Source organism: Platichthys flesus, chromosome 3 (assembly GCF_949316205.1).
Source record: "Platichthys flesus chromosome 3, fPlaFle2.1, whole genome shotgun sequence".
In the NCBI taxonomy this organism is placed as follows: Eukaryota; Metazoa; Chordata; class Actinopteri; order Pleuronectiformes; family Pleuronectidae; genus Platichthys; species Platichthys flesus.
The window spans coordinates 27,323,329-27,348,646 of record NC_084947.1 but is presented as its reverse complement, the minus strand read 5'-3'; the positions used below and the strand labels follow the sequence as shown (position 1 = coordinate 27,348,646).

The 25,318-nt window shown below is 41.6% G+C and overlaps 1 protein-coding gene across 1 annotated transcript in view; it reads right to left on the bottom strand.

The window, feature by feature from the left end:
- LOC133950796 (olfactomedin-like protein 2A) overlaps window positions 1–23,287 on the bottom strand; it is a 28,474-nt gene extending 5,187 nt beyond the window's left edge. The window contains exons 1-7 of the mRNA XM_062384926.1: window positions 23,064–23,287; window positions 8,996–9,259; window positions 7,859–7,966; window positions 7,534–7,710; window positions 6,775–7,018; window positions 3,852–4,148; window positions 3,014–3,199 (exon numbers count right to left, since the gene is read on the bottom strand). Of these exons, the coding sequence (XP_062240910.1) occupies window positions 3,014–3,199; window positions 3,852–4,148; window positions 6,775–7,018; window positions 7,534–7,710; window positions 7,859–7,966; window positions 8,996–9,259; window positions 23,064–23,132 (1,345 nt within the window). The 5' untranslated portion in view covers window positions 23,133–23,287. The remainder of the gene's footprint in view (window positions 1–3,013; window positions 3,200–3,851; window positions 4,149–6,774; window positions 7,019–7,533; window positions 7,711–7,858; window positions 7,967–8,995; window positions 9,260–23,063) is intronic.
- Between the last annotated feature and the right edge of the window lie 2,031 nt (window positions 23,288–25,318).

Below are 25,318 nucleotides of genomic sequence, written 5' to 3'. Positions count from 1 at the left end.
CTGATTGATATCTTTCATTGCTTCCTAAATAAATACTTGATTGAACAAACCGAGTTCGGCTCATCTTCTCATATTTAGGATAAACCAACACGCCTGACAGAAGCGACAGCCTAAATGTATTTCTCCCTGGATTCACCTGCCTCAATACATACACACTTCTCGAACCTCTCAAACTTACTGCACAGAGAAACCTACCTTGTTTATAGAAAATATTAATATGAAAACTACAAAAACAAACAAAAAGAATGCTTGGATTTTGTTTACCATTGCTCCACAGTAAACCCTAACTACTCGTTGGCACATATGTCGACCAGGGTGATTATTAAAACAACTTATTCAGACCAGATGGTAGATCAGTGTATTTTCCTGTTGATCTGCTACTGCCGCTTCCTAACACCTACTAAAAACAGACAGTTTGAAATTACCTGGTAGCTATGATCAGTCACCCGTAAGAGATCCTAGGTTTATCCTTAAAGAGCAAAAGTCCAAAAAATGCTGCTCTACCCTCACAGAAATAGCAGAAACATTGAGTAGCAGCTGATGAAGCTAGACAACATCCTACTGCTGTCACATTTAGAGTAAAATACCAAATGAATGCAACATCAGATCCTTTTATGGGTCAGAACATTGTTCTGAGATCATATGGAGGACCATACATGACATAAGTAAAAATAAATACATAAATAAATGTATAAATAAATACATAAATAAATAAATAAATGAATAAATAAAAATGGAAATAAATAAATAAATAAATAAATACAGAAATAAATAAATAAATATGTTAATACCAAAAGAAATGTCAAAAGAAATGTCTTAAATATATTTTAACATTTATTTTTCCCTGATACATTTCCTTTGCATTTGCAGTGTCCTTATGCTAATGAGAAAGGCGGGCCTAACCGCAGTCTCATGCAGGATTGGTCACAGGAGTGTAATGATCCAGCCCTACTACTTCTGCCTTTCAATGCTGGTGTCCAGTAGCTGTTTGCAGCGTTGAGCCAGTTCACACCTAAAATGAACTAGTTCAAGTTCAGAGGGTTAGTTAAGGTTATTTTTTATTGGGATGATTTAGCTGTCAGTAGTCCTGACTGTGAGCGACACGTCTCGTGTTGTACTGAGCACAATGAGCGAGCCGAGAGGAGGAGGAAACAGAAACTCCAGCTCGGTACAAACCACCTGCCGCCTCTGCTCTGAACATGAAGCCGCTGATCTCTGAGCAGATGTGACCAGAGAAACTCTGTGTTTTCACTGTTCCACAGAGTCACTAACTGGCTGTTTCATGGTGAAGAGCTCAGGTCTCAGTCACTGCCCGTGTCTCTGAGCGAGTGTGTGACGGAGCGCAGGGGCTGTGTGTGTGTGTGTGTGTGTGTAGCTCAGTTGACCAATCCTGCTCGAGACTGAGGTTAGGCCCGCCTTTCTCATTAGCATAAGGACACTGAAATGTGGAAATAAATAAATGTGGAAATAAATAAAAGTTGCAATAAAAGTGGAAATAAATAAATAAATGTGGAAATAAGTTTAAGACATTGATTTATTTAATTCTGCATTTATTTCCATATTTATTTATTTATTTCCACATTTATTCCAACTTTTATTTTTCGATTTCAGTGTCCTTATGCTAATGAGAAAGGCGGGCCTAACCTCAGTCTCGAGCAGGATTGGTCAACTGAGCTACACACACACAGCCCCTGCGCTCCGCCACACAATCGCTCAGAGACACGGGCAGTGACTGAGACTTGATCTCTTCACCGTGAAACAGCCAGTTAGTGACTCTGTGGAACAGTGGAAACAGTGAAAACACAGAGCTTCTCTGGTCACATCTGCTCAGAGATCAGCGGCTTCATGATCACAGCAGAAGCTGCAGGTGGTTTGTACCGAGCTGGAGTTTCTGTTTCCTCCTCCTCCTCTCGGCTCGCTCATTGTGCTCAGTACAACACGAGACGTGACGCTCACAGTCAGGACTACTGACAGCTAAATCATCCCAATAAAAAATAACCTTAACTAACCCTCTGAACTTGAACTAGTTCATTTTAAGTGTGAACTGGCTCAACGCTGCAAACAGCTACTGGACACCAGCATTGAAAGGCAGAAGTAGTAGGGCTGGATCATTACACTCCTGTGACCAATCCTGCATGAGACTGCGGTTAGGCCCGCCTTTCTCATTAGCATAAGGACACTGCAAATGCAAAGGAAATGTATCAGGGAAAAAATAAATGTTAAAATATATTTAAGACATTTCTTTTGACATTTCTTTTGGTATTAACATATTTATTTATTTATTTCTGTATTTATTTATTTATTTCCATTTTTATTTATTCATTTATTTATTTATTTCTGTATTTATTTATACATTTATTTATTTATTTATTTTTACTTATGTCATGTATGGTCCTCCATAAGATCAGATGTAAGGAGTGACATTATCTTAAGTTCAGTAACAGTATAGCAGTTTTCAGACATAACAACAAATTAAGTACATGTTTAAAAGCAGCTTATATTTGTTATTTTTGATAGGGATGGCCCAATGAGACCACCACCCCACCCCCAGCCCTTTCCCCCCTTATCACCAATCGACACTCACTCAGTCCCGAAGGAGCCAGGCAGTCTATTCACTAAATGACATTCTGCAGCTCCAGGATGGGGATGGGGTGTTGTGACTGGTCTGATTGTGATTTGCCCCATAAACCTTGATGCTGGTTATACATAACTGATAGTCAAGACAACATTTAAGAAAGACAGTTGTCTACTTCTTTTCAGTAACACACATTAACATCGACCCAATAATGTATTAAGTGACCTCCACAAACAGTCACCAAGGAATTTGAACACATGTTGAACAATTGCACAAATTCATACATTATAATGTAATTAAATATTCATATTATACATACAGATTTAACAGATGATATGCAAATATGAGCAAAAAATCTAAACCACCTATAGTGGGTCTCTTTTCCCTATGCAGCCACTGGTAAACAGAATGTTATGAAAAGACCCAAATGAAGCACACCTTGTTTGAAGTTGTCAAGATTGCGGAACTCCACCAGATTGTTTCCGTAATAATAGTTAGTGACGTAGATCTTGTTGTCTTTGGCCAGGGGATCCTTCATCCAGGCTCCCTCGTTGCGCCCATAACTGTGCTGCTTCTCTGGCTGCTCGATGGATGCTAGCGTCCCTTCACAGCTGAGGAGCTTCCCTGGACAAAATAAAAGCAGAACATTTAACTAACTTGCCCCTCTTAGAAGTGTTGATCATAATTGCACCGTATGAAATTGTGTATGAATACATAAAATGGACTGTAAAGTTCTTTAAATTGGTCATCAAGACAAAAAAATGCTATATAAATACAGACCATTTATAGACTATTAAACTAGTACGTTCAGGGAAGAATTTAAATTGACTTCACACTCATACATTTCTTAGCAGAGTGAACCTGTGTACGTTTCGTCAGTTAAACTGTCACTGCAGTCACAGCCTGAAACAGAATACTATGTGTGTGAGTGTTAAGGCTGGCGCACGATTCTGCAACTGTGTCTGCGGCTTTTCACGCAGCTGTGTCGAAGGACTCGTTGTCATTCATGCTTCGTGTTTCAAAGCAATTCCCCGCCAGAACACTAAGCACTCTGCCAAACGCTCTTCTATTTGGTCCATATTTGTTCTTCTAAATCTTCCGTTGTTTCTGCCGGTATTATGTGGCATGAAACCAGAAATGCGACTCCGGAAAGGATGTAGTTAGCAGAACAATCACAGCCTTCACAGCCATCACAAGCACGTAAGGGGCCCGGAAGGGCTCTTGCGCTTACGGGCCCGTGAAACCGCAGAAGCATGCGCCGGCCTTAAGCAGCTACCTGCTCTGTGGAGAGTGGGCCGACTGTTGTTGTTGGAGTTGTCCAGCAGCAGCACGATGGTTGGAGCTTGTCTTTCAGATGCTGGTGCGCCCTGTGTGGTGATAGTGGTGGGTGTAGCGGTGGTAGTAGTTGTGGTTCTAGTTGCTGTGGTGGTGGTGGTTGTGGTGGTTGGAACTGCAGTGGTAGTGATTGGTTCAGCCACCGTGGCCTCCATGTTTTCCAGGACCATTTCAGCTCCTCCGTCCTCAGACTGGCTTTCTGTGATGTGGTGGATGGTGTACATTTTAGCAGAGTGATCTGGGAGGGTGGAGGGGAGTGTAGAGTCAGGCCAAGAGGAAAAAGACAAAGGAATCAAAGAGTCTACAGAGCTAGTTTTCACTGAAAATGTAGCTGATGGGTAAACAATGATGCCGAGTGATGATAGAGGAGACTAATACTGTTAGCTGTTAATACCTGAGAACAGGCTGCTTCTTGTTATTGTTAGTGATGGGCACATAAACAAAACATAAAGGAGTAAGTTTGTAGGGACATTGGTAGTATTTTCTAACAGTTTTTCAAACCTTTCATTACTGCAGAGTACAAACAGTAATAGCGACTAGAGACATAAAATCCACTTCCATGTGTTAACATAAAAGTTGCCACTTTAGCAACAGAGCACACAAAGAATACCAACACAATGAGACTTATTGTAAAACAGAAATTCTCAGTGTTCCAAACTACCTCCTCTTCAGATGATTATCCATCCATTATCTATACAGAAGGTCACAGCGTGAGTTGTCAGTGGGTGAGAAGCACATTACAGATACAAGGGATTCACTCTCACATTCACGGCCAATTTAGAGCGTTCCATTAACCTAATCTTACTCTGCATATCTTTGGACTTTGAGCTGCTAATGAACAGAATCATTCATATTTGCACTATGAATTGCATCATTTTTCATGCCTACAATCCAGTGTAACATCTTCAATGCTTTTGAGAAGAGAGTATTCGTTGCATCCAACCTTTAATTACTTTTTTGCCATCATGAATGTTTTTGTCATCACATTTGAAACATGTTATCAACTTTGTCTTTTAGATGTGGTTGGACAAGACATCACATCTGTTAATATATAGCATCTGATAATGATCTGAATATATTGACATTCATATTTTAGAACATAAATCTGGTCCCTTGTTTTCCAGTTTCAGGCTTCAATATTCACTTTTGTTCTTTTATAAAAAAGAAAGCAGGCCGAATCAAAGACAGTCTTAGCGGAGAGAGCGGCTGCTCTCCTTCTGGTCCTCATACTCTGACGTCCTGTGCTGCCAGACATATGTGAAGAGATCACAGCATCTCTATATATGCAGCGGACCTTCCTCACAAGCACACTCTAAACACATGGACCAGATTGAAGCTGAAGTGGAAACAATATTCAGATAAGGTTATTTCAGTTAAAAGTAGAAGGTTTTTGAAATACATGAGGTCTTTTAAGCTGATGACGAATTTACAAGTGGCACCTGGCATTAAATGTAACCCTCATCCACACAAAAGCAGCAAATCTGATGCAATCATTTATCTGAGGTTGAGTGTAAGTAATGACTTTCAGTGGAGAGCCCATGAAAGAGGACATTAGCTTATGGTTTACAGACGTGACATCCATCTGTGTTTAGTGAAGCAGATGGAACCCATCTTGTATTACTACAGCTCAAAGACCTCTTTCATATATTTTGAATGGTGATGGAGATATACTTGCTTTTATCATTTTCAAAGTTACATGTTTCCAAATTAATCTGTTATAATGCTGTATCCCAGATTCCAGTAACAAACAGTTACAAATGCCTTGATTTCAATCTTTCAATCTTACGGTTACTGTAACGGTGTTGAAATGTCAATTGTCTTAACCACAGTTTCTGAATCAAGTTCGTAAGCAGGTACAGTGAGTGTGTCATTTAATACCCCCTCAACTGTACAGAGACCAACAGCTGAGAAATGTGGTTACCTTGGGCAGCTCCTGGTGAAATGTGCATCACCGCAAATTAACTTGAGAGGCATTGCAGAAAAAATAGTATGAAGGTGAATAAACCTTTTAGGGTGAATAAATTAATAATAAATAAGTTCTGCATCCGGTTCTTTGCCAGAGATTATGGAAATGCAAGTGACTGGTATCAGTGATTTGACAAGGGTGGCTTAACTCGCTGAGGTTCACATACATGGTAGAACACACGGTCTGACAGTGTTATGTGCGTGTGCCCTGTGCAAATGCCACATACCTATTCATTCAACTAGACTTAAAGAGGATTGGAAGGAATTGGGAAATGTTTTCTCTGCATCTGTGAGGGTCCCCACACATTGTTGTGAGGAGTGAAGCTGAGGCATGTCATGGACATGGCAGCCCTCCATTGAGACAGAATTCCATCAGCTCCGTGTATTTTGTCAATAAAAGATTTGGATTTCCTGCTCGCTGAATGTGCACCAGATATCCTACGCAGACTAGACCAGCTTTGCTAAAACAACACTGGAGTAAAACATGTATTGAGGGGATCTTGTGTGCCACAAAGCTATAGATTCGCTGTTTTATTGCCTTTCACTTACGTGTGAAGTTAGCAATACAATTACAGCCTTATCGCACATTTGTGTAAAACAACATTCTCAGGAAAACTTTACACTGTCCTCTATTGGAAACGAAACCCAGATAATAACCATCTTCACTGTGTTGGTAAGACACGCAAAGCTGTGGCTGACGGCTGATCCTGATCCAACAAAGAAACCAATTTGGATCATTTTTTAACACCCACAGGGGATCACACACAGATGATCGCACACAGATGGGAGTGCAATCTCAGCTAAAGTGCGAGCACAGTGTTTTCTTTAGCTCACGGAGGATGGCCTTATATGAACACAACGCACCAGAATGCAGTGTCCTGGGCGAGCTGAAAACTCACCTTCTCCATGCTCATCACCGGTCTTGGCAGCCTTGTAGTATGTGATGCCCCTCACCACCCCAGGCTGGTGTCCAACCACCTTTGCTTTGACTGTAGGGTCAGGCTTGACTGGCTTCCCAGGTTTGATGACCTCTTTCTTGGGCTTTATGACCTTTTCTTTGGGTGGTTTCGGAGGGGGTTTGGCTGCAGGGTTCTTTTTGTTCGGTACTTTTACGGAAACCTTGGTTTTCTCATCATTAATGTTCTGTAAAATGCATATTCAGATTATACCTTGTTAAGAAGCTGGGTAAAATTGCCTTGTGTGTTTTATATGTTGACTGTCCTTAAGAAACAATGTATTAAGTTTCACTACTTAACTTTTAGATATGTGCAACATAAAAAAAAATGGATACGATATCCCTAGTGGTATTGCTTTACATTTTATGTAATAGAGGAGCATATTATCTCCCTAGTTATTCCACAAATGTCTGTCTGAATGTGGAACGCATATATCTTGAAAAGTTACATTTATCGACTTCAGACTTGGCATGTGTTAATAGCTAAGCTGAGGAAGGGGTATTGTGATTTCAATCTGTGATATGTTCAATATTAATAAAAATGTGAATAAACAGGCAGTCAGCGCTCTGCAGCAGTCAGTGTGCTAACTATTGTTCTGTAAACCAAGTTGAACGTTTCATTGCGTTCTTCTGATATTTCAAATATGTCCCAGTTAATAGCTAAGGAAAATGTGTGTTAGTTTTTGAGAGTTTTTTTCCTAACCTGTACTTTGCTCTCGGCTGAGTCTTTCTGAAGCAGCTGCAGGCTGAGACTGGAGATCTCCTTCTTGATGCTCATCATAATGTTGGAGTAGTTCTCATATCTCTTGAACTGGTTGGTTAGGCTCACCATGCTGTCCCGGACAAAATCATTGTCCCGTGTAAGGTTTGTCTTGATTGTCTGCAAGACAGAATCATAACTATCACAATGATTATCATCCATTAAATGTTGGGACTTAATTAAAATTAGAAACATGAGCCGTTACTTTAAAGTTACAAAACCTTTTAATATAATCATAAGAGGAGGTAAGTCCTTTTTTTTTGCTCACCTCTTCCAGGGTGTTCATCTGTGACACCACCTTGTTGATGTAGGCGTGAACTTTCATTAGATCCATGCTGTAAAGGGTTCCCTCGAGGAGGTCCACCATAGATTGAAGCTGGTCATTCACGCCATGAAAGAGAACTAGCATCATTTACCATCCCCTGAACACAATGCTGACAGATTAATTTATCTCTCTTTAACATCAGCAATAGTTGAAGTGACCTCAAATAATTTGCTCTGATTACCACTATTGACATCCACACTTAATATGCAGCGGTGTGCTCTTAGTCTGGGGTTCATTAGAATTATAATCAACCTCTCCTTTTTCATGAAATTATTTTCTCAGGGGATGTATTGGGCTGATCCATATGTTAAGGTGCAGTCAAATCAAACATCTGGAACCGCCTTTTACTTCACATGGTACATATTGTAGTTCTGCAGTCTGTTAAAAATGATAATGTGCTGAAGGAATGTGCAGAAGTGAGCTGACGAGTTCACAAAAGATTCTGATGACATATAGCTCAGACAAGGTCAGAGAGAGTTGAATCAGGATCCTAAACTGGAATAAACCTTATAATACATCCTGCTCATAACCATAGAGAGGTATGTATGTTGATGATTGTCTTTCTGCAGTGTAGTTATAGAGGTGAGAAAGTGGCAATTCTAACTATTCGTGAAGTTTTTGCACAGATCACATTTGTCCTTAATGAATGGGGCTGAGGATATATTTCTTTGGTGACTCATTGTCATCAAAATGCATTAAAAGCAAAGCAAGGTACATTCAGCCACGCATTGAACTCTGGAGATACTCCGGACTTTCTCCACAGAGGCTGTATCTGTGAATGCACATGTCCAAGTGAGAGCCTCCAGCGGTCTTTCTCCAACTGGTCCCCTAGTGCAAAGTCTGCAGTAAGTCCAGAGGAGCAGATGTAAGAACACAGCAGGAGATCCCCTGCAGGATTCACCACGAACGAGTGGCATGTTACTGACGTTTGCCTAAAGCTACGGAGATTTCAATGCGAACGCGTCTAAGCAGAGAATCCTCCGCTGCATTGTGCATGTGTGAAAGGCACCAATCCTCCTGACTTACTCTATAGGTCATGTCAGAAAAGGGCTTTAGTGGCTTTAAGACTCGTTTGCTCACCTTTAGTAACTCAGGGGCCTGTTTCTTCAGCTTCTCCATCTTCCACTCATTCTCACAGGGGTTGAGGGAGGAAGGTGGGGCAGTGCACGAGCACTTGCAGTCAGATCCGGAGCTGACCGTCTCCACAGTGTAGAAGTCCTCCACACGTACACTGCCACTTCGCAGCCGCACGCAGGCGTCCTTGCTGAGAGGGCGCATGATGCATTTACATCGGCAGTCTGAGCCTTCTGATGTCATCCGGACAGGCTCAGTCTCCCCAAAGATCTGGAGGAAGGAGCATGAATTATAGCATTTTAGAATCTAGCAAAAAGTTTTGCATCGTTTCTTTTATTTTTATGTCTCTGTTCTGTTCCCTTTATGTTTACTCTTCAGCAATGACCACTTATGATTAAACACACATCATTTCTGTTATTAATACACTATGAGAGATGGGTGGCCCCAGACAAATTTGTGTTCGAACAGCTAAACGACTGAGGCCTCATTTGGAAAGAAGGATGTTAATGTAAGGTCTGAAGGAGGTCTGATTGGTCAGATCACATTTGAAGGTGACCACATATGGCCAAACTATCAATTGTGTCCTGGGCCACAGACTCAACTAACACTTTGCCCAAGAGGTATTACTTCTGCCTTCTCAAATCATGTAAACTGGCTTTTTATCCACAATTAAATTGTTCTTTCCAGTATATTAAGGTATATCTTGCACCAAATCTCTTGGGGGATTTAGTTTGACTGGAACAATCTAGTCTGGATTGTTTCAATTTCGTCTGCTTCATTTAATTTCCAGGAGACATGGATTTCATTGTTACCTCCTGTAGTTCAAAATCAAAGCATTTTTCTTGAAAAAACCAGAGAGGTGTCCATGTGCATATAGACCAGGGAAATGAGATCTGATTACAAGCGGTCATCCGGGAAAGTGAACTTACTTTCTTTGAGTTAACCACATGTGATCAAATCACCCAACACGTTATACCAGGTTTGAACCAGGCCTTAGATGCATGATGTGACAATGGCTCCTTGTGGTAATACTGCAAAATAAACAGCCATGGGGTTGAACACGGTTTTAGAACATCAGACCTGGATGTGAACCTGTGGGGTGAGGCTAAATAAAGATAAAGATATAATGTATGCTGAGCTGTGCTCTTCCTTTCCTCAGTGCGAGTTCTTCCACTCATCTATTCCATTATCAAAGCCCTGATGGACTAATGAATAATAAATCCCGTTCTGTTGTAGGGAAACAAAAGCAAGGGAAGGAAAATAACTCTAACCACATGTTTCCCCTGCTTTGAATGTTAACTTGCGTGACTCAGAGGAAAGCCTCTGAGACAAACATAACTCTAAGACTCCTGCATCACCAGCTGGCCTTTGGCTGCCATGTAGGATGAGAGATCTTTGGCAGGCCAGTTTCATGGCTTATTTAATAAACAGGAAGCAGAGCATGGCAGCCTGAACACACATTCCACACAGTTCCTAAGTGAGAAATGTGCACGCTGGCATACAGTGGAGATTTCACAGAAGAATTCCACCTCACAGATTTATGACATTTGATGAGGCTTATCAATCAATCAATCAAATTTTATTTGTATAGCCCATATTCACAAATCACAAGGTAAAAATACGTAGAAACCTCAGAGAGAGCCACATGTGAGGGATCCCTCTCCCAGGATGGACAGAAGTGCAATAGATATCAGGTGTAGGAAGACATCATTAAGATTAAAGTTTTTAGAAGCATTGATGAGGGTAAACATTTTGAAAGATAACTTCAATACTATATGTCAAGCAGTCCTGCTGCAATCATAGTCTATGGTCAGCAGCCAGCAAGATCAAGATCCGCCGTCTATAGTCCACAGTCATTGTCCACTGCCACTTATTAGGATCCATCATCAGCCGCCGACCTCGGTCGTGGTCCACCTTATGGTGATGGTGAGTTGGCAGAGGTCTGCTGAGAACTGAACAGTGTTTCCTAATCTATCTTTTCTCATTTGACAGGGGCCATTGAAGCCTTGTTGGCAGAATTGTAAATTGCTCTTGCAAAACTTGTGTTGTTTGAATGGGCCCTTATGCCTTGTTGTTCATTAGCTGATCTGGGATAAAGGTGTGTTCAGACTGAAAGCAAAGTACATTTTAGAGGGGGAAATGATTGCAAAAAAATCTGTGCAAAATACAACAAAATACAATACACACATTTGCACAGGGCGGCGTGCCGGGAAGAGAAAATGTAGATAGATGTATAAAGATTTGTACATATCTGAACACTTAGTGACGCTAGTTCAAAAACGTTTAGAGGCAATAAGGAAGGTAGGAGGGACCGTGGATAGAGGTGGAGTTATATCTTTTAAGTTTTGAGATTATAAACTTGAAACACAAACACAGCACATGCACACTTAAAAGGTAAAATTTCCTAAAACAAATTAAAGCTTGCACAGTAACGTTAACGTTGGCTTGTGGTCATTCTAACTGGCTCCAATCTTCATACTGACTAGTTGTTTGACTAGTTCCCTTTATCATATTATTATTATGATATACAGTATATTTTTCAATACACAAATGTCGAAATTATAATACAAATGATTTTGTACCATTTTATCACTATCTAATTCTGACAGATAGTCCGCAGGTACATGTGACTGATGGGAGCTCATCTATCATCATTTAGACTCATGGCCGTATGATCATATGTTGGAGGAGGTTAGGGCTGTCATTTCTCCCTGGTGAGATTTAGGGACTATAAACCACAGCACAGATGCAGATATGGTATTACTTCACAGACATTCTTCATTAATGAGCTGTGGTCCAGTCCGGATGTGACTGATGCTCAGATGTAGGACTCTAATTTTATAAACAATAGAACGTATATGGAGACAAATGTAAAGAAAAAGATTGGCCTTGCATAATGATGTTGAAAAACCTTCCGGCACTCGTTCTGTGTAAGAACTAAGTGGAAAAATCACTGATATGCATTGTCTTGCCTGTGAGTAAAATGAGACTCTAACTAATCTTATGCATAATGCTCAATTATTTAGAATCATGGTTATTGGAGCCAATTTATAACAGAGTTTGCGTTACAAACTTGGACCGTATAGAGCTTGAAAGGCCCTGCTGAATAATGCGGGCATTTACCCAAATATCAAGGGTGTTAGGTCAATCAATCAATCAACCAAATTTTATTTGTATAGCCCATATTCACAAATCACAATTCGTCACATAGGGCTTAAACATTGTGTGACATCCTCTGTCCTTAACCCTCAGCAAGAGTAAGGAAAAAATACTAAAAACCCTTTTAACAGGGTAAAAATACGTAGAAACCTCAGAGAGAGCAAAATGTGAGGGATCCCTCTCCCAGCACGGACAGAAGTGCAATAGATGTCAGGTGTAGGAAAACATCATCAAGATTAAAGTTTTTAACAGCATTGATGAGGGTAAACATTTTGAAGGATAACTTCAATACTATATGTCAAGCAGGTAGGAAAGATTTTGAGCTTGACTCATACTATGGACTTAAAGTAAATTCATCTCCACCTAAACAGCTTGACCATTCCTTTTAAAATATGTCTCTCGTGAGTCCCTCAAATTTATGAAACACAAAATTGCAGGACTACTGCTGAACAGAAAATTATTGATGAAAGTGGAAATGATCTACTGATTGATTAGGATGTAAGTTAACGTTATATTCTTTTAGGGGCTTCCCTCATTACAGTTTTAGCAAAATTTTGAATGTCTTCCAGCAGGGCTGAATTAGGCTTAATGAAGGTAAGGAAGGAGTGGTGAAGTTGGTGCGGGCTCATTAGTGAAGGAATGTAGGCTGAGTGATGAGGGAAGACGTGGAGGGGTGTATGCTTTCCCCTCTATTACTGCAGACATGTATGGGAGGGGGTCTGATACAGGGCAGGACTCCTGTGTGCAGAGCCGGACCAATCCTGACTCAAGTCAAACGAAAAGGCAGCAGGCTGACAAATGCTACAGCCACATGAAAACACAGTGGATTAGCAGATTATACTTCTTATGCAGAAGCCATGGCTATTGCCCTGCTGGGCTGCATTGTTCAAGCCCTGCCGAATAATATCTGCTGCATAGCAACATCAGCTTAAGTTGCTTTAGGATGTAGAAGTCAGTGAAATTCCATGAGGATTTACTCCATTACTTCGTGTTCGGCCAAAAAGGACCAAAGCTTTCCAGCAGGAGAAGGATTTGGCAGCGATGTATCATGAAAGATCTAAGCCATTCTTCCAATCAGAGCAGCTGCATTTGCCCCCTGTCAAATCCTATGTGCCAGTATGCCTGACTAACTGTCAAGCATCTCAGGCCAAGAGCTGACCCACCAGCATGAGAACAGGCAACACAATTAAGAGTGCTAATAATTAAGAGAACAGAGTATTTAACGCATGCTTTGAGCTTTGAGTCTTTGGCTCTGACCTTTCAAGTGCAGTCAAGTTTCAGGTCAAAAAGGAACGGCTCAAACATGAACTCATGTCTGCACAATACAAGGAAAAGCGCCTGCACACTGCAGAGAGCTCTATTAGATCAACCACTGCAGCATTGGGCATCTAACATGCACTGACAGTGATGAGGTTAACTCATAGTTGTGCTCGGAATTCTTAAAAACCTGAGATGAATTTCACAGGAATTGGTGTTGCGCTGCTATCTCTCCAACAAGGTATAAACAGGGATCTCCTCCGTTCTTTTTGATTTGCTAGCTGGTAACAGTATGGCACAAGAAGCAGCCAGTGCAGGTATCCTTTGGAAAAGCTAAAATGTCCAGATGCATGTTTGCAACCTTCTTCAGACACAAACATTCGTACTTTGATCCATGTTGACCTGTAGCTAATTTAACCACCACTCGTTGAATTTTGAACTTTTTTTCCCCACAAACGCACATGAAGGCACCATGAGTACCAGTTCTAATCAGCCTTAAGCCAATTTAAGCTTGTGATATTAGCGATTTTAAAAGACTTACTATCCCTTTAAAATCCACATCATCTCTTGTCAAGCACACTCAATACCAGACCCAGGGTCCAAATTCCAGTCCAGAGCCCACCTGATTTTTTTTATCTAATTAGCCAAGCCTATGATAAACAGTCTAACTGTGTCACTATGAAGATTAACTAGGTACAAAGGAGGAATTCCTCAAAACCCTTCAGGCTGGAGATGAGCCATGAGGTCGGGGGCTCAGATTTGAAACAAAAACACTGGAATTAGCACAGAGATGCTAATTAGCTGAACACAAAGTGTAGCGAACCCTTGCTGATTTTCGGGGTACACATCTACATTCCTCTCTAAACTTGTCTTTTTAAGAACATGATAACAAAGAAATTAGAAAAGGATTGTTAATGAGATACTGGCATGAAGGTTCCTATCGAGTCAGAGTGACGTTGAAGAACTCAAGAAAACTTTATCAAGCCTTTGAAGATTTTTCCACATTTCAGCATTTGATTTGCTGCACAACATGATCACTCTGTTTGGAGTGTAGAAAAATCCACAGAAACAGGTACAAGATCAAGCTGTCAATATGGCTCCACAGTCAAATCAGTCCCTCTAAAATGCAGCAATTAACCCAATCTCCACTAATCCCCATGAATGATGTCCACCCTTAAGATTTTGTGAAATCACTGCAATATTTCAGTAAATTTGACCAATCCATATAGTTTCCCCTATCATAGTTTTCTCCAAACAATCAGAATGAACCGACTCCCTCCTTGTTTTTGGTTGGGATATTGCAGACGTGTGTGACACGTACGTCTCACACTTATCAAACAAATTTACTGCAGAGACCCATGTTAGCCAATTCCCTGGAGTCAGTTTTTTGTGACAACATTGTTGTGGAAAGTCACTGATTGACTAAACACTTTTCTACTACAAAACAAACCTGCAGAATAGTTAAAATGCATCAAAAGACAAGCGAATCACAAGGATCGAGGCTGCTACATTATTATCTATAATTGCTGAAAGCATCAAGATTAAAACTTTTCTTGTTATATAAATCGGAAAGCATGCCTCTAACTGTTAGAGGCATGCTTTCCTATTTCAGTGACAAACTAGGTGCATGTGTGTGTGTGTGTGTGTGTGCATATGTCTAAATATCCTTCTTTTTTTGTCAGGAAAAAAAAGTTGGACATTACATTACGGGTAGTGTCAAGTTCAATGGGTTTTAACAAGGCTTTAAGACTTGGTTTAGGGACTGGAGAAACCATTATGTATGTATTGTTTAGAAATGGTGGGAAAGCTCTATACAACCAAGTAACAGATTGGTTGCAGTTTTCATTTGCAACCACGTCAGACAGAGTTTTAGACAGCAACAAACCCAGAAAACTCCACATCCCTGAGAGACTGACATAATAATTTAATCATAAGCACAAAGAGACACTTACTGCCCTAACTACCAGTGAATGTCTGGAAACCTCAACCACCGCTGGAATGATAGATGTTGCCAAATATCTTTAGTCTCAGATTAATTAAGATTAAGATTAAGATATGTTTATTTATACCAAACACATGCACAGACATGCACAACACACTCATGCAATGGTAGGTAAATTTAACCTCTGCATTTAACCCATCTGTGTGCAGGACACACAGAGCAGTGAACGACCATGTACGGCGCTCGGGGAGCAGATGTTGGGGGAGTAAGGTGCCTTGCTCAGGGGCACTAGACAGGGTAGGGAGACCCTTTGATTTTTGGACAGATCAATCCAGGTTCGTCTTTTGTTGGCTCTCCGTGAAGTCGAACCGGAGACGAACCAGAGACCTTCTCTGCCCATAGTCCAAGTTTCTGCCACTAGACCACCGCCTCTGATTTGTTACAGCAGATGCTTGTGTTATTAATGTTATTATTATTGTAAAAAGCTGCAGATCTTATCACCGATACTGCACTACATTTTAGAAGAATTTATTGGACAAATTATTAAACGTTAACCTCATAAACAACAGCAGTAGTTGACAACTAGGTCAAACCTCTGATCAAAATCGCAGCCAGATAATTTAGATTATCATTCAATATTAAAATAACACCATATTGGGGTTTCTGTGGCTGAGGGATAGAGCGGTTGATCCCAGTCTTCCCCATCTGCCTGCCGAGGTGTCCTTGGGCAAGATGCTGAAAAAAAGTGCTGCTAATAAATTAAGCTATGAATGTGTGTGTGAATGGTTGAATGACAAACTGTTCTGTCAAGTACTTTGAGTGGTCATCAGGGCCATGGTTTGCTACATATAGGAGACACAATACTTTTAGCTCAATCACCAACTGGACTTAAATCATGCTTTACAGAACTTTCCAATATGTAATTGTTATAGATACCGGGGCTAGGACCCCCAACAGGATAAGACTGCAGACACACATCTGATGGTGACATCTGAAAAATACAATAAATCTCTGTAATTTTTTGTCCTATCATCCCTGACAGTAATGTGTACATCTACGTACTTCTACTTCATTTGTAAATACATAAATGCACTGTATACGCAAAGGTTTTTGAGGATGTGAAGTTGATTTCTAAAATAACTATTTTATGCTTGTCATGCATTTACTCATGCCAACATCTGTAGGCGGAATATAAGACAGGATACAATGATACTGAACTGTAGAGGCTTCAAAGCCCACAGGGAGAAAATGCCCGAGAGAGATTTCCTGAGAATTTTTAGAAAGGCCATAGAAGGACTCCGTACATGTAGAGTCGGCAGAGACAAGCTAAATTTAATCTCAAGGATTAACAAAGGACAGATGATGCTTTCACAAACACAAACATACTGAGATCCAGTTCTTTTTTTCTCTGCTTTATAGTTTATGTGAATAGACACACCATTGTGTCTCCGTGACTGGAGCTAATTGCATTGACTTACATTCATTTCCTTGAGACCAACTCTAACCTTAACCTTAGTTTGACTTGCCTATTCCTAACCCTAACCCTAACCCAGGGGTAGGCAACCTTTACTATCGAAAGAGCCATTTCGCCCCCTCTTCCCCCAAATTAAATCTGTCTGGAGCCGCACAACATATTTGATAACACAGGTTATAAAGTTATATATATATATATATATAGTTATACAATATATATAAAAACTATAGTTTGTTGCATTTATTAAATAATAGAACGACATTAAAAAAAACTGTTGACATTTAACTGCTATTTTTACCTGTTACAAAATCACCAAACTCATGTGTGGGCCTACTTTGGAATAAATTAAACACAGAACTCAGCTTTTTTTGCTCATCTCCAGCTTGGTACTTTTCAGCAGATGCTGTGTGCTTGCTCTGGAAATATCTTACAACATTACGTTTCTTATTGTTTGCTAATTCCTCGTCACATATCAAACATACGGTGGCCCTGAGAGCTCAACGAACAGCAACTTAAGAAAACACATGCAAGTTGACAAAACACATGCAAGTTGACAAAACACAAGCAAAGTAAGAAAACATCTCCATCAATTTCACAACACAACACAACACATTACAGAAACGTGCAGCAAATAGTCACACGCGCTGCAAATAGACACACGCGCTGCAAATAGACGAACGCGCAGCAAATAGACGAACGCGCAGCAAATAGACGAACGCGCAGCAAATAGAGGCGACAACACAACGGAAGTGTTTCCAGAGGACAGCTAAAAGGGATGGACATAGGAGACACTAAAACGTCCAATACACTATACAATTTCGGTTCCGCACAGGGGTTGTCATCCCGCGGCTCTGGAGCCGAACGCGGCTCTTCAGCCCCTCTACAGTGGCTGTACTGTACAGTGTTGTGCATATGTTTCGCGATCGCTGAACTTAACGAATCAGTTTTCATATTATTAACGTGAACGTAACGATGAATGTGATTAAACGTCACGTTCATTTTTTAAATCATCATCGTATCAGGCCCTCATGAAATACCAGGAGCGGGCGTGGGTGTGTGTGTGTGTGTGTGCGCGTGTGTGGCCAGCGCACCGGGGCTCCGACCCCGCCCACTCGCTCGGAGAGAGCCACAGTGAGCTCTGAAGATGGTCCGATCTAGAGACATGCCGTCTTCTCCTGTTAAACTGAATAAGAAGCGCTAACAAGCAAGCCCCTGTTTGTGAGAAGTGTATTGTCCATAGTGAGCAGGGGTTTGAAACCTTTACTATCAGAAGAGACATTTTGCCCCCTCTTCTGAGCGAGTGGGCGGGGTCGGTGCCCCGAGACCCGAGACCGGTCAGCCCGCTACACACACACACACACACAACACACAAACACCCGCTCCTGGTATTTCATGAGGGCCTGATACGATGATGATTGAAAAAAAGTGACGTGACGTTCAATCACGTTCATCTTTACGTTCACGTTAAAAATATGAAACGTGATTCGTTAAGTTCAGCGATCGCGAAACATATGCACAACACTGTACAGTACAACCACTGCAGAGGGACTAAGGAGCCGCGTTCGTCTCCAGAGCCGCGGGTTGCCAAACCCTGTGCGGAACCAAAATTGTATGGTGTATTGGACGTTTTAGTGTCTCCTGTGTCTATCCCTTTTACCTGTCCTCTGGAAACACTTCCGTTGTGTTGTCGCCTCTATTTGCTGCGCGTTCGTCTATTTCCTGCGCGTTCGTCTATTTGCAGCGAGTGTGTCTATTTGCAGCGCGTGTGTCTATTTGCAGCGAGTTTCTGTAATGTGTTGTGTTGTGTTGTGAAATTGATGAAGATGTTTTCTTACTTTGCTTGTGTTTTGTCAACTTGCATGTGTTTTGTCAACTTGCATGTGTTTTCTTAAGTTGCTGTTCGTTGAGCTCTCAGGGCCACCGTACAAACATACATGTAAGACAGCATTGGTGGCAGTGAAAGCAAAGTAATCTGTCCACGCAGAATTAAACTATATTTCCCTCCCAGACTTTTCTCTGCTGGGATTTATCCATGATTAGTTTACCGAGGCCGGGGGTCATGACTATAGATTAGCGACCTGCAGGGAAGAGCGCCGGGACGTAATAGGATGTGACGCATATTTTAGTTGCTAAAATATTAAAACAAAACGTGAGAGCAGGTCAGACTGGAGGCCGACACAGAAACTGCAGAGCGGTAAAAACCACCTGCAGCTTCTGTTCTGATCAAGAAGCTTAGGCGCTGATCTCTGATCAGCTGAGACCAGAGAAACTCGTTGTTTTCACTGTTTCCACTGTTGAGAAGCAGCCGGTCAGTCACTGAGAGGCTGCTCTGTGTCTCTCTGAGCGAGTGAGCGGTGCTCAGGACGGGGGGCGGAGACCAGGCTCTGTGTGTGTGTCGGCTATCTGGGAGCGTGTACACACACATACACACACACACACACATTCGCCCGCTCCTGGTATTTCATGATGGCCTGATACGATGATTATCTAATAAATGAACGTGACGTTCACTCACGTTCATCATATGAAATAACTGATTCGTTAAGTTCACCGTTCGCGAAAAATATGCGCAACATGCACTGTACAGGGAGCCACTGCAGAGGTGCTGAAGAGCCGCATGCGGCTCCGGAGCCGCAGGTTGCCGACCGCTGCCCTAACCCTAACCCTAATCTTAATCTTAATATAAACCTAACCCTAAATCATCATTCTTCACTTTAAACTGTAATAATTCACACTATAGGGACATTATAGGATTTGTGTCCCTATAAGGAAGACAATATACAACCATATGACCGAGTTAACATATGTAGGTCCCCACAACGCGAGTCAATATGAAACAAACACACTGGTTTTCGTGTCCATGCAGACTTATAGGTTGATTTAATGGCTGATGTGTTAATTAGTTCAAGGATCAAGAACAGTGAAGCGTCTATAGAATAAACATCTATATTGCACCGGTCGTTGCCCCAGTGTCACTCCTACTCCTCTTCAGCTTGCAGCTTTGTTTTAACCACAAACAGGGTGATGTGTCTCTCCACAGTCTGATAAGGTGGACACTTCATCAAGCCCCATGTGACATGCCCTATTAAAGCAAGCCTAACTAGTATAATATGGCATGATAAAATGCCATATCTTTCACATTATCGGAATGACCTGAGGCACACCATACAGCACATGTAAGAGCATGCATGTTTGGCCAAGCCCTGTCTGTGCCAACATCAGAGTGCCATACTCCAGAATGCTGTTTCACTGAGGCACACTGGGCATCCCACTCGGCTGGCTCCTTCTGTCTCACCCCCTGCTGATTTTGTGCAGATTGTTCTTGGGTTTGTTTACTACCAAAACATGAAGCAGGTGCAGTGTTTCCCACGCCACCCTCTGCCCTCCATGCTCTTCTCTAAGCGGGCTTTGTCTCTCATTAATGCTAGTGGCACCAGACAACTACAGACTATGACTGGGTGTCCGCTGTAGTCCAGAAGAAATTATGATATGTCAACATTTAGCATCAACAGCTGTTAACTTACCAGTCTCACCAAGAGCTTAGGGAGTCATTGAGTTTGCATGACAAACGTTATATGACAGGTTATAATATGTCCTCTGAGCAAAGCTATTTATTCAGGACAGACTAGACATTACAGTGACTTGCTGTCAGAAAGTAATTAGCATCCTAATGTCAATAGGAAAGAAATTATCAAATTAAAAGCAAAACAAAAGTGTAAGTGTTGTGTGAGAAAAACCTGGAGCGAGAAATGGTGAGTGAAGGAAGGAAGTTTGGAACTTGCTACGTTTGTGCAGAAGTCAAGTAAACAGCTGCTGAAGCAAATGTTGGTCATGTAGCCTTTAGCAATATGTACAATTAGCCAACTTTATGTAAGTGACACACATATACTCATAATACAACAGACTACATTGTCTAAACAAAGTCGTTCACCTAAAATAAGTCTAATGTGACATTTTTATTTCATCATTTTTATAATTTCAATTATTATTATTATTATTATTATCCATTACATGTGGGATCTAGCACTTATGTCCGTCCTGGGAGAGGGATCCTCACATGTGGCTCTCTCTAAGGTTTCTATGTTATTTTACCCTTTTTGGGTAGTTTTTCCTCACTCTTGTTGAGGGTTAAGGGCAGAGGAGGTCACACCATGATAAAGCCCTATGAGAAAAAAATTGGAATGTGTGAATATGGGATATACAAATAAAATGTGATTGATTGACTGATTGATTATTAAAGTGAAAGTGAAAATGCTTTTCTCTTCTGGGTGAATTTCATTGTCGTTGAAATGTTTTTTGGGGTCTAATCATTTATGGTACACCTGAATTAAAGACTGGACATTTATATAATTTAAACGTAATTGTACACTTGTACAATTACACTATTTTAGTATTTGTGCCTTGCAATATTAAATAATAAGGTTATTATTTGGATTGTTCTATTAGAGTAAGCTGAAAGACAATCTTTTATTACGCTTCCATGTCAGGCCATGATTAAAACTTAAAATTAAAATAAAATGTAACTTATTATAACTTACCATAATAAAACAATATTTAACAGAACATGAAAAATACAAATCAGATGCTGCTTCACCCATATCTGGTTTCAAAGCTGTATTTTGTCAACCAACATTACAGACATAAGGATGCCACTGCTTCTGGGGATGGTACTGCTGTGACTGCTACTAATAGTATTTGTACTTGCAAATGGACAGTGTATATATAGCATTTTAGTCTTAATCACCACTCAGCGCCCTCACACTTTTACATTACAAGTCACATCCACACACATTCATTGTCATTCATATATTCTCTAACAGAGATAATTCATCACACAGTGCTAGCACTGATCTAATGCCAGTGTCTGACTTATTTAACTGATAGTTGGGGCAACTGATAGCCTTGCAGCGCTGTATTACCATATTTAAGGGTGTACATTTTATTTTCTTATGTAGGAGAAAATGGTTATTTTCAACTGTATTACCTCCTTCCTCAACCACATCACCACTACTCCTGACACTACTCGTTCTTTCACTCCTATTACTAGATGTTCACTCTGTGGCCATAAGTATGTGGCCACCTGAACATAAGCTATTTGTGTTTGTTGGACATTCCTGCAACATGAACATAAATGTGCTGCTACAACAGCCTCCACTTCTCTGGTTTCTTTCGACCAGCTATAATAAACAGGCTCCTGTAGTTTGCTCCCATTCGGGAGCGATCCAACACTGATGCTGGGTGGTGAGACTTGGAGTGCAGTTGGTGTTCCAGTTCCTCCCAAAGGTGAGGTTAGGGCTCTGTGCAGGCCAGTCAAGTTACTTGCCAGCAAATGGGGAAACTATTTCTTTACCGAGCTTTATGCACAGGTGTTGTTATTGTCAAAGTAACACTGTAAGCTGTAGTAGTATATTTCCCTTCATTTAAACTAAGGGACCCAGAGCTAACCATGCACAGGCACATTTTACAAAGACCCTTATTACTCCTGACATACTGCTTATATTACTCTTGACTCTTCACTGACTCACACTGCTGCTGATTTGGCCTCTCTGATTGTATCCAAAGTACACACACACGCACGCACACACACACACACATACACACACACACACACATACACAAGGTACATAGGCGACCGTGCCTCTTGTCTTCATATACTGTATAATGTGAGCCGTACATGTGTTTTATCCTCTGGCAGTGCATATCTGTGTATGCAAGTGTGTGTAGAGCTGGATTAGGCTGAGGGAGAGTTGGGGGATCCAGCAGCTGCACAAACAATGACAACCAGATATTAGTAACCCCACTGAGAGTGTCATCTCTCCCACACTCCAAAAGCATCAGGTCTGCACACTGCGGAGGTATGATTTCCTAAACCCATTGTTACCCTTGTCACACATAAGCCCTCATTGGGAGGATTACCTCCAATCATAAAAAATGATACATAACCTGAACCATCTGCCACCTTTAGACAGACAATTAAAGGTCTGACTTGAGGAAACTGTTGGGTATTGGTCTAGACACTCATTTGTCTGAAGCAGAGGCACCATGACACCAAAACATGAGAGTTGAGTTTGAGCAGAACAGGGCAGAAGAGCTGGACACTGTATCCCGCAGCAATATATTGACCATTACGGACATAACTACATAGTAATACTTATTTAATCCGCAGCACTATGCAGCTGTGCATGCAATTCTTGGTAAAGAAAATGGGACATGACAAAAAATGCACTTCTCGTCTGACCTACCTTGCTCTGTGAAGACGAATCCGAACACAAAACCAACAGACAGGCGAACAAGTTTGTGTATCTCCACATTTTCTCTCTGGTCTCTCTCTGTGGCGTGAAGAGCACAAATCCAAAGCGCCAGTCACTGCATTCAGTCCATATGACGAAGAAGTGCGCCTACATTTACTCCATCTCCACCAGTCTGTGTCCGTCTGTCTACATATAGGATGCTGTGTGAGCGTGTGCGTGCGTTGTGTTTGTGTGCATGCGCCCTGTCTCCACCCGCGCGTTCTGACTACAGTGATGGGAGGGGTCTACTCACACGCACATGCACACATACGCACGAACACACACACAAACAAACATACACACGAATGTTTGTACTTCTATTTGAGCGAGGACACTAATTGACAGAATACATTCCCTAAGCCCCTTATCCTAATATTAACCATCCAAACTAAATGTCTAACCCTAACCCTAACCATAACCCAAACCTGATTCCAACCCCAAAACCAAGTCTTAACCCTCAAACCGCCCTTGGAAAAAGTGAGATCTGGTCAAAATGTCCTCACTCTGTTGGGTCGGTGCTTAAAATGGTCCTCACAAAGATATGAGTACAGGTAACACACACGCACAGACACATACACACCGTCTCGGTTTGAAAAGTACAACTTGCCTACATAACAACAACAATAATATTTACAACAAGATTTGTTTATGATTGGATGTTGATGTTAATACAATATAATCTATGTATTTACAATTTGGATAGTCTCAGTTTGACGTCAACTAAATTGTTGTTTCAGAACAGCAATACCCGCTGCAGAAAACCTGAAGGGGTTTTGGCGCCATCAGCTGGCTAATTATTACCCTACAACAGTGTTGCCAATTTAGCGACTCTGTCTCTAAATCTGGCGATTTACAATCCTCATGGCGACTTTTTTTGTCCAAAGCTACTAGCGAAAAAAATCTAGCGACTTTTTCTGGTGATATTGGAGACTTTCTGGTGTTTTGGAGACTGACGTGAAAGCACGTATCTTTCTGCAGTTACTGTCCTCAACGAGCAGCGGGTGCTGCCCTAAGCCCCTCCGCCGTCCCAACGCACTTGTCAGTCTCCCAGTAGCCTGCAGGAGTCCTGCAGTCAGAGCAGAGAGGAGACCCACCCTCCGCTTCCTCCAGACTGCAAATGCATGGCTCAGCAGCCACCGCTGATGCACCGCATGCAAAGCCACCGCTGATCCTGCCCTGGCTTACAGAGAGGGATGTAAGTGTAAATGTATCTTCACTGTCACTGGAAAATATGAGTCATGAGTCATTGAAATCAGTCTCTTCGTCAATGCAGAGTCGACATCTCCCGTGTGGAACGTGGTGAAACTGAACCCTTTCAGGGCCCTTGAAAACTAAACCAAAACTTAAGAAGAAAAAAAAAAAATCTCTTTTGGATCATTTTGCCTCTCCCAAGCCCGGATAAAGGAGGAGGGTTGGACCTAGAGCTAGAAGTTCCACCCCACATAACAGCCTTTTGATTAAATTTGATATTCTAACATTTAACAATACAGGACAAGAATCAACAGAAGAATACGGAAGCGTATTGCATTCACTTTTATTTGTAATCTTTTTGGACATTTCTCTCAGAATTTCCGAGATAATTTTTTTGTGAAGTGAATGTAATATGCTTCTGTAGAAGAAAGCTTATTTTAAGTTCTAAACAGCGGCGCACATCATCTTTCAGCTCACATCATCCTCTGGCGCACATCATCATGCGGCTCCTGCGGCGCACACCATCCTGCAGCACACTTCATCACCGCACATCATCCTGCAATGCACATCCTCACCGCACATCATCCTGCCGTGCACATCATCCTGCGGGGCATATCATCATCACCGCACATTATTATGCAGTGCACATCATCATGCGGCGCACATCAGCGTGCAGCGCACATCATCCTGCCGTGCACATCATCCTGCGGCCAATGTGCAGCGCACATCATCCTGCTGCGCACATTTTCCTGCAGAGCACATCATCCTGCGGCGCATATCTTCCTGCTGCGCACATCATCCTGCAGAGCACACCGCACATCAAACGTGCGGCGCATATCTTCCTGCAGCGCACCTCATCCAGTGCACATCATCTGCGGCGCACATCATCCTGCGGTGCACATCATCACCGCACATCATCCTGCCGCACACATCATCCTGTGGCACACATCATCGTCGTGCAGCACACATCATCCTGCAGCGCATATCATCATCACCCACATCATCATGTGGCGCAC